Below are 10928 nucleotides of genomic sequence, written 5' to 3' on the forward strand. Positions count from 1 at the left end.
GGATATAAGTATATACATATATATATATATATAGGGATTAGGGAGAGTGAGTGAGAGAGAGAGAGAGAGCCATAGAGGGGAGTTCGAAATCATTTATTAATTTCATTTTATTTTTTACGGTCGATAGATATAATAATGTTGGAAGAAGAATCGCTCCATTTTCGAATTTCATACACTTTCTCCCCGATCCGATCGATGGCCCAGAATGTTCGGAAGGGCTTTATCGCCGTCCTGGCGACGATCATCTTCTTGGCTTCTTTCTACCACTCTCTGTTAGCTCCCAAACCGCCGTTCTCTGCCGCCGACCTCCGCGCGCCTCCCATTCCTCGCTTTCCCCGCACTGACGCAAATTCCGTCATTCAAGAACAGGAACAACCAAAACATGAACCAGTTTCTCGCCAGATTATCAGCCGCCACGTCACCTCCGTGATCGACTCCATCAACACCGTCTCGATTCTGCTTCCCGCTTGGGAGGTCCTCGTCATTATCTCGCCGAAGAACCGATTTCTTTCGGACTCCGTCCCCACCGGCTTCACATGCCTCTTCCCTAGTAACGCTTCGTCTCCTGGGAAATTCGCCGGTTTTCTGAGTTCTCCTCGCCGTTCCGCTTTCAAGTGCGACTTTCCGGGTAGGCTCCGCCGTCGATTGCCCTTCCCGCAGCCTGTTCTGTCCAGATCGCCGGACTATCCGCCGGAAATACCGTTTCCGGCGCCGGAGTTGATCCGGTGGAACTACCTAGTCTACGAGTCGTTTTCCACTGAAACCGACGTCGTCTTGTTCGTGAAGGGCATCAACCATCGGCAAGGCGTCAACAGAGCGCCGAGCGAGTTCAGGTGCGTTTTTGGTGACGACGACGGCATTAACGCCGTCAAAACGGCCGTCACGACGTCGCTGCAAGAGGTTTTCCGCTGTCCAAACCCGCCGTTAGTGACATCCGCCTTCCTATCCAACGGTCGAATCAAAATCTCCCTCGAGATTTTGCAACAGAAGCGAATAGTGCCCTCCGTAGCGTACTACACCTCCTCGCGCAAGATAGCCCTACAGCAGACAAAGTCATTAATATGCGCGTGCACCATGGTGTACAACGTCGCCAAATTCTTGAAAGAGTGGGTGGTCTACTACTCCGCCATTGGAGTCGAAAAATTCATACTGTACAACAACGGAAGTGACGATCAGCTGGACCGAATCGTTGAAGAGCTCGTTTCAGAAGGTTATAATGTAAGCACTCTCTTCTGGCTGTGGCCGAAGACCCAAGAAGCCGGGTTCTCTCACTGCGCCATTTCCGCCAAGGACTCTTGCGAATGGATGATATACATGGACGTTGACGAGTTCGTCTACTCTCCGTCATGGCTCAATTCATCAACGCCATCAACCCAGATGTTGAATGATCTCTTGCCCGAATCTTCGTTATTCGGACAAATCCTGATCAGTTGCTACGAGTTCGGGCCGTCTAACCAGAACTCCCATCCAGAGCTCGGCGTGACACAAGGATATAATTGCCGACGCCGCAGCGAAAACAGGCACAAATCAATCGTGTTATTGGAGGCAATCGATGAGTCGTTGCTTAACACGGTGCACCATTTCCAGTTGAAGCAAGGATACATAGGCAAGAGACTGGGCGTGAAAGAGGCGGTGGTGAATCACTACAAGTTCCAGGCATGGTCGGAGTTCAAAACCAAGTTCCGGCGTCGGGTGTCGGCTTACGTGGTGGATTGGACGGTGGAACTGAACCTTGCTTCGAAGGACAGGACGCCGGGACTGGGGTCTGCGCCGGTGGAGCCCCCAGCGTGGGCGGAGATGTTCTGCGAAGTGTACGATGAGCAGTTGAAGGAGTTGACGAGGAGGTGGTTCGGCTCCGAATCACCATCTGGCTACGGAATGGCCTGGCAAAGATGACAATTACACCCGGCCCGGGCGACGGATCGAATTGCTGTTGCCAGGGAAAAGATGGGGTTGGGGTTATAGAGAGGAAATTAAAGAAGATATATATATATATACTGATGATCAGCCAGCGGCGAGCCAGAGAGGAATTAATTTGCCTCTTTTTCTTTTCTGCATGAACAAACGTACGTATACAATTTTTCTGTTTCTGTTTCTGTTTCTGTTTCTGTTACATATATATATATAGGATTATTATTAGGAGAGAAACCAAAAATGAATTTCATGACGAAGGTATATATGAGTCTCTGATAAATTCATTTGAATGTGTCCGTCCAGTTGTTACCACTCAAAATAACTTCAGTTCTTGGTTTTAATTCATTTGAATGAGTCTCTGACGAAGGTTGATGTATTTACGTTATATAAATATATATCAATTGGATCAATTCTGGGCAATAGGCAAAGTCTTACAGAAAGCAAGATGAAGAAAGGTCCAGGCCCTCCTCGGCTTGCCCGTCAATACCCAATTGGCCCAAACTGTTTTCCTTAGCCCAGTCTGGGAAACTCGTGGCCCAATTAATCCTCCCAGGTTGTATTTCCTCTTTAAAATTAAACATTTTTTTTTTCTAAAAGAAAAAAGGGATTGTCAAACAAGTAAAATTTGTTGTATTTTAGTTTTAGGGTTATACTAATCATGGTTTTAAGAATAATGATTAAATAATAATAAATATATCTTATTTTTAAATAAGGTATGTTTATTTTATTTTTAACCTTCAATTAATTTTATTAATTAATTAATAATAATTATATCATATTTTGATCGATTTCATCCACAAACAACGTACATATATTGCTAGCCAGATTATTAATATTGCATTTTGTTTTATTGTCTAAATATTTTTAATTAGTTGATTAACAAATTAAATGTTTTAAGAAATCAACAATGGCGCAATAAAAAGGACAAAATTTCAGGAACCCACATAAAGCCACTGGAAGTTTAGTAAATTTAAACATTTATCGGTTATTTTTTAATATTTAACTTTTAATTTTTAATTAATATTTATTAAACTAATAGGAATTTGACACGTAACCTAGTTCGGGAATCCACTGTCTTCCCCCCATCACTTTCCACAATAAAAGCGCCGTGTTTTAGAAAAATGTGCATTTTGCAGTTTGTCTTTAAACTCAAAATAATTTTGTTAGTTAATTAAATATTTAAAAAACTTCACACCTATTTAGTTGTACAAAATATTTTTTATTTTTCAATTCTAATTTTTTATTAAATAATTGATTCTCTTATTAAAAAATAGAAAACTCATTTTTTAATTTTATATTATTAATTAAAAATAATTTTTTATGTTTTTAAAAATTTCTAAAAATCAATGTTATGGTTTTGTAAAACATAAAATGTTACAGATTTTTTTTACTAATTAAGCGGTCTACACCCATAATAATATTTAAAGATTAAAAATAAAATATAATAAATACATTAAACAAAAGGTGTTTATTATTTATTCCTTAGCCAATGTAATGATTAGCATTAACCTTACAAATAAAATATAATAAATATATCTTATCTAAAAATAAGATATATTTATTTTATCTTACATGAATAAATTACTTAGCCCCTAAATTTTTTATTTCGTAAAAAATTAATCATAATACTTTAGTTTTTGTTACTACAACCACCAAATTTTGATTTTTTTTATAATTTAATCTCTTTTAATGTTTGTTAAATTTAGTTTAAGAAAACCATACATTAATATAAACTTAAAAATATCTTAATGTATATTATGTCAATTTTTATTAACAAAAATTAATGAAAAATTGAAAGAAGAATTGAATTGTAATGAAAAGTTAAAATTTAATAATTACAGTGACAAAATTTAAAATACAATAATTAATTTATTATAAACCATAATCATTACTAAACATATTAAAGATAATGTTAATCATTGAGCGAATATAAAATAAATTTAGAACACTTTAAACATTACTCTTAACACAATTATTAGCACTACCCAATTATTAGTACTCGTAGATAATTTTTTTAAAATATTATTTAGACGCCCAATTTTAATATTTTATATTAAGATATTATATATTTAAATTAATATGACGTATATTATAAAGGTTAATGTAATAATATTAAATTAAGTATCAAAAGTAGCATTTTTTGTTCTATAATTGGCCTGTGAACTTGTGACTGCATGTAGCGTGTAATTTGGTGATATGAATAGCAGAACAGTTGGGGAAGAGGTAGTAATAAATGCCTTAATTATTATTAGGAACGATAATATTTACATATTAAAAATTAATTTTTGTATCAAATAAAAATAAGACACACAAATACTTTTAAGAGAATATTTTTTATATAATTAAATAATTGTATTAGTTAGTGATAAATTAATACATCATGTTTTGAACCATTCTATCAACTAATTTAAATATTAAAAATAAGATATAATAAATACATATTATTAAAAAAAATAATGTTATGAGTTATGTGTAATATCCCAAAATTTTAGAGACGATAATGATTATTAAATTTCAGTATTTGGGGTCCGTATCGAGTATTTGGGGATTTAAGATAACCAAATAATAGTAAAAATAATACCAATAATAATAAAAACTATAATAATAAAGATAATAACAATAATCATAATAATAATAAAAAAGTAAATCAAATTAACTTAAATGAAATTAAATTAATTATATATATGTGGTGCGTGTGAATGATTTGGAGGCCAAGTTTGAAGCAATGAAAATGGGTGAAGCAGATGAGATAGAGGGGGAGCTCGAGAGTGAGCCATGAGCAGAAAGATGGGGAGAGAAAGAGCTAGCCAAGAGAGAGAGAGCTTGACGGCCAATCGGCCATGGCCGCCGCTGCCATGGCTGACGAGAAAGAACAACGGCATGCTGGGAAGAGCACGCGAAGGTGGGCCAGCAGGCGTGCGGTGGCACATGGTGACACATGGAGGCAACGACGGTGGTCGGCCGATGGCTGGCCGGGGGCTGTGGCAGCGGCCGAAGTAGTTCGTAGAGACGAGCGGGCGCGTAGGCTAGCTGCGCTAAGGGGAAGCCGCAGCTGCTCACGGCGTTGGCGGCTGACGACGGTGGCAGAGTTGGTAACGGGGATGGCCAACAAGGGCGGCATTGGCCGAGGCGGCGGCTGTGCGCAGGGAGCTGTGCACGGGGAAGAAGAAGATTAAGAGAAGGAAAAAAAGAAAATAAAAGAAATGAAATGAAAAAAGGAAAAATAAAGGGATTTTTGGGTTATTTTAGTGTGGAAAGTGATCAGGTACATGGGTAAAAATTAGTAGAAGCGTTATATGATTAAATTATAAATTTTATGGGGTTAGATTTAATTAACTTAAGCCATGGTTATATTAAACACAGTAAAACATTTTACTTCACAACGGGAGCACAAAAGAGGCCGAAAGCAGCTGGTTTCAAGCAAACTCCTAACCATGTTCTCATGTTCTTTATTTCCCATAAAAGTCTCTGTAGTTTCTTGTATTTTATTCTCTCCCTCACCGTGACTCGGTTCCACGCATTAATAATAATATTCGTATGGTAACCATCTTATGACTTATATTTTATTAATGAGTTTATTGTTAATGAAACGAGCTAAGCAATGATGTCTTGATGTCGTTCATTTCGACCGTCCTGAAGCCTCGTATCGCTCTGATTCCCTTGAGAATGATACCGAACCCATTGGGGCTAGATTCTTAGAAAAGTTGATTATGGTTTAATAGGGTTATGTTAATAATTTATTATGAATGTGGAGATAGCTTCCTATGTATAAGAAGAGATGAGAATAAAAATGATATAATGGAGTTTATGTTTTCATGGAGAAAGTTTGTGAAATGATAAGCTTAAAGTGACTAAGTTTAGTGTTATCGGTAGGTGTGTCTAAGGGTATGAGGTACAAAGTCACCAACTGTCGAACGTGGGTCGTGGTAGTTGATGGCTGGATGTATGGGCGCCAGTCATCAGCTGATACGATAAGCGCTAGACAAGCCAGAAGAGCTGATACTTCCAAATTCCTGCCTTGGCCTGTGCATTGCATGATGTGTGTGTTGTACAGGGAATGGGTTGTATTCACTTGGAGACATGTTTTGTGTGTGATGAGATGTGTGAGCATCTACATGACCCGGTTGGTCTAAGAGCTAACCTGGGTTCTTTAGGTGAGCCGGTGCATTTAGAGGCATATCGCATGTGTGAATTCCTATGTGGGCGTAGGATAATCTGATGTTTGATTTATGGAGGACTTGTCATCACGTTTATGCTACAAAAGCCGTTGCATTTCTTATTTGTTGCACTACATTGTGAGAATGTACGATTTTAAGTGATGAGTATGAGTGGCAGGCGTGGCCCACAGTAAGACCATGGGGGAGACCCGCGGCGGCTTGGCCCACGGTAAGACCTTGGGGTGAGAACCACGGCGGCGTGCGTAATATCCTAGTATTTTGAGAATAATAATTTTTTTTTTTTTAACATCAATTAGAGATTATAATTGAAAAAAAAAATTAATAGGTTTAGAGTTAGTGGGCTAAGTTAGAAAAATAAAGACTAAGTAAATGGGCTTAGAATTAGTGGGCTAAGTTGAAAAAAATAAAAGGCTAAGTAAATGGGCTAATTAGTAGGCTAAGAAAATAGGTTTAAAATTAATGAATTAGATAAAAGAATAATCTATTTAGAAGAAGATTTAGTGAAAAATAATTAAGGTGACAAAATAATTAAAGATAGTGAATGAAATAATTGAGAAATGTTGGAGACAAAGTAGAATGTGGACAAATAATTAAAGATTATGAATGAGATTTAATGAAAAATAATTAAGAAATATGACAAAATAATTAAAGATGATAGATGAAATAATTGTGAAATGTGATAGGCAAATTAAGGTGTGGACAAATAATCAAAGATAATGAGTGAAATAATTAAAAAATGTTGGAGACAAAGTAGAGTGTGGACAAATAATTAAAGATTATGAGTGAGATTTATTGAAAAATAATTAAAAAATATGACAAAATAATTAAAGATGATGGGTGAAATAATTGAAAAATGTGGGAGACAAATTAAGGTGTGGACAAATAATCAAAAATAATGAGTGAAATAATTGAAAAATGTTGGAGACAAAATAGGGTGTGAACAAAAAATTAAAGATTATGAGTGAGATTTAGTGGAAAATAATTAAGAAAGATGACAAAATAATTAAAGATGATGAGTGAAATAATTGAGAAATATGAGAGACAAAGTAAGGTGTGGATAAATAATCAAAGATAATGGGTGAAATAATTGAGAAATGTGGGAGACAAAATAAGGTGTGGATAAATAATTAAAGATTTTTAGTTAGATTTAGTGAAAAATAATTAAAAAATGTGACAAAATAATTAAAGATAGTGGGACACTACAATTATGCTAAGCTTAACTCAACCTTCTATAAATAGAGAAAACTTGAAAGCTTCGAGGACTTAGATTAGAAAGAGAAAGGTTGTAAGAAAAAAAAAGATTTGAGAGTGAGAGAGAGAGATCTGGAAAAGAGAAAAAAAAAATAGAGAGAGAAAAATATCAAGAAATTTCTAGAAAAATTCTATAGACTGGGTTTAGTAGCTTGTGTGAAAATTTATGGCAAAAGGCATTGTTGGATATGCAAATCGAGATTTCATCGCAATATTAAAGAATACCGAATCGCTCCGAGGAAATGTGAGTTATCTTCAAAAATTTCAGAAATATGAGAATGATATTTTAGAATTTTTGATGATGAAATTGGAAGAGAAATGCATGATTAGTATTTATTTTGGATTTTTTGAGGCAATACATGCTTGAAAATCAAAGAGAAAATGAGAAATAAATAGAACATGAATTCTGAAAATTATGAGGAAATTTATAGGGCTTAGGAATATTGCTTTAGGAATTATTAAGAAGAGAAATTGAGAAAATTTTATGAGCAAGTATTATTTCATAATTTTGAGGAAATAATATGAGGAAATGAGAGAAATTAGGAAAATTAGAAAAAATTATAAATCTGATTTTCTTAAATAATTATGGTGCTCAGGGTATGCCAAGGTTCATAATTGAGTATGATTGGAAGTTCGACACGAATTTTGAGGCAAAGTTATGTTAGGGGCAAAATTATCTTTTTGCAAGATAAGTGGTACTTCCTAACTGGATTTAGTTTTATGGAAATGCTTGGTTTGTAAGTTGTTCGATCCAAAACTTGATTTTACGTAAATGATTTTATCATGTTGTCATGCTTTGATGTGAGTATGTCATATAGATTGCATTTACATGTTTGACTTATGAAATATGCATATTAGCATGATGAGATTCACGGTCATACGTTGCATGGGTTTGGGATTAGGTACTGGCTCCGTTACTTTAGCAAGGGTGCACCCATACACCTCGGTCTGGCAGGGAGACTGAAAAAATGACGGGTAATCTTAAGGCGCAGTCGACCCAAACATGAGAGTTATGATGTTATGTGCATTGTATACATACATGAGCATTAAATGTTTTGTATCCTTACTTAGATGATTCATCATCTAACCTGGGGTTTGCCCCTAGAATATTCAAACGTTCCAGATAAAGATAGTAGCAGAAACGATGATGAATGAGGCATGTAATGGCACTTAGCAAAGTGCATGATGAGTTGTATGATCAGTTGAACGTATATTATGTTGCTCATGTATTTAAGTTCTGCTACTTCGAATTCTGAACATTTTGAGAAATGATAATGTAGAACCCTATTTAAGGTTAATGTTAGTTGAGAATTTATGTTATGTATTAAGTCGTGTTGAGAAATTTATGTTCCCGTGATGTAAGAACTAATTTATGATTAATGTTATGATGTTAGGTTCGATTCTAGATTTCGCATTTAATGTTTATGATGATTTTCCTTGTAGATAAATGAATGAAAATTTTGGGATGGATAAGAGCAATGATATGGTTTAGTCTTAGTTTTAATAGTATAAAAAAAAAATTATCCCAAAATTGTCCTGAGTTATAACGCGCTTGGGAAACTGGGCGTTACAGCGTGGCCCACAATAAGACCTTGGGGTGAGACCCATGGCAACATAAAGACCTTGGAGTGAGACCCACGGCAACAGATTATGTTGTGAGCGGCAAGAATGGATATATAAGGAAAATGGTATGGTGGTAGCTTATAAGAGACTGCTGACAAGGCAGGTATTGGGCATGGCATGATATAACGTTGCATTGACATTAATTGTATGGGGTGTTATGGGAAGAGTTATGTCCTTACCCTACAGCCTTTCTTTCTAGAGCTTGCTGAGTCTCGCGACTCACGTTTGCTTTGCATCATTTCAGGTAAAAGAAACGTCTATGATAGTAGGTACGTTCGGCGGGGTTTGGGTCCAGACCATCGTGTCATGATACTAAGTGCAGAACTCTCCTGAAATTAGATCATGGGTGTCATTGTGCCTATGTTAAGGTTAATGTTTATGTTGTGAGATTGACATATGTTATGTAAGCTCAGGTGGGCCCAAGTGGTGAATGGTTATTTAAAAATGACTATGAGACATTATATAATAAAAGATTATGATTTAAATAAGGGTTATTTGTGAGTTGTAATTGTGTTATTGTTTAATATTATTTTAGTAATGACCCTCTCACAGATCCTCTATGCACGCGGAGGCTCTAAGAGGCGGGCCATTACATTATGACTGATGATAATGTCATCAGTCATGTAGGGCTTCTTCATTAGAGGAAGATAAATAAATCATGTGTCATTATCTCATCCATATATTTAACATATTTTTCAATAAAAATGTAATACATTATCAATCTTAACATTATTTAAAAATAAAAATAAAATATATTTATTATTACATAGGGCAACAGTATTGTCGAGGAGCATTAATTAACACATGAACATAGCCACACAGAATAATTAATGGCTAGGAAATTATTGGGGTCTATATAAGCTTCGAGGAAGGCTCTTCAATTTTTGCCAACTATTTCCAAGGCTGCAAACTCTACCTCTTATTAAATATCAACCACATTTATAGTTTACTTCTTTCACCACTCATTTTCCATTACTTCAAAATTTAGCTCATTTTTTGAACTCTGGGCATTAATACTTCAAAACAACTTTTTTGCTCTTTTTAATGAACAGTTTTTATTAAGGACTTTATTAAATGATTAGAATCTATCTAAATAGAAAGTCATTTAATACTTACTTTATATTATTTTAATGATATTTAATAAAATAAAAAAAACAATTTTAACCTTATAAAAAATTCTAAAATTGTAACTAAAAAATAAATGACATAATTATCCTAACATCAATAATTGAAATGATAAAAAAAAGACAATTCTATCTAAATAGATTTATTGTTTTATTAAATGAATAAGTATTTTATTAAGAAATAAGAAAAATCATTTTTTTAATTTTGTAGATTTATATATAAAATTGGAAATAATATTTTTTTTAGTTTTTTTTTTTCTAAATTCTCAAAAACAAGTTCTGTTATTTTTTAAAAAATACAAAATATTAAAACATATTTAAGTATAAAATTAAAAATATATCTTAAAGATTAAAAATCTGGTGGATACTCGATCTGCAGTCTATACTATGGTAGCACGACGATGCATTGAATGCACAGCTTTTTTGCAAGGGCATGTCAATATCATTGCCTTCAACATATTATTAATGATTCGCAGCTAACTCTCAAGCCCACAGAGCTGTTCTTCAGGTTTAGGTTTAGGGTTACTCATTGGAGGGGATGAACTGGATCTATATATGGTAGCCAGTGGCCACTTACATAATTATACTCTTTACTACTTAAATTTGATATTTGATATTAATATATTATATATTTATATTAATATAATATAATTATGTATATATATATATTAAAGTCATATAACAAATATATATATATATGTTATTGCCATTATATACATCTGCCAACTCTCTCAATCATAAATTATCCTTTTTAACATTATTTGTGCGATGCCCTATATATCTACAGTCCACGTGGAGTCATGTTTCCATCTCTCGTATTATTAATGTACATTAAATT

The 10928-nt window shown here is 34.5% G+C and overlaps 1 protein-coding gene across 1 annotated transcript; it reads left to right on the plus strand.

Annotated features, from left to right (window-relative positions):
- The first annotated feature begins 108 nt into the window (after nucleotides 1–108).
- LOC127808027 (glycosyltransferase family 92 protein At1g27200-like) lies at nucleotides 109–2176 on the plus strand. The gene has a single exon (XM_052346331.1). The coding sequence runs from the start codon at nucleotides 136–138 to the stop codon at nucleotides 1894–1896; it is 1761 nt and encodes a 586-aa protein (XP_052202291.1). The 5' UTR covers nucleotides 109–135; the 3' UTR covers nucleotides 1897–2176.
- The last annotated feature ends 8752 nt before the right edge of the window (nucleotides 2177–10928 follow it).

Source organism: Diospyros lotus, chromosome 8, assembly GCF_014633365.1.
Source record: "Diospyros lotus cultivar Yz01 chromosome 8, ASM1463336v1, whole genome shotgun sequence".
Lineage (NCBI taxonomy): Eukaryota > Viridiplantae > Streptophyta > Magnoliopsida > Ericales > Ebenaceae > Diospyros > Diospyros lotus.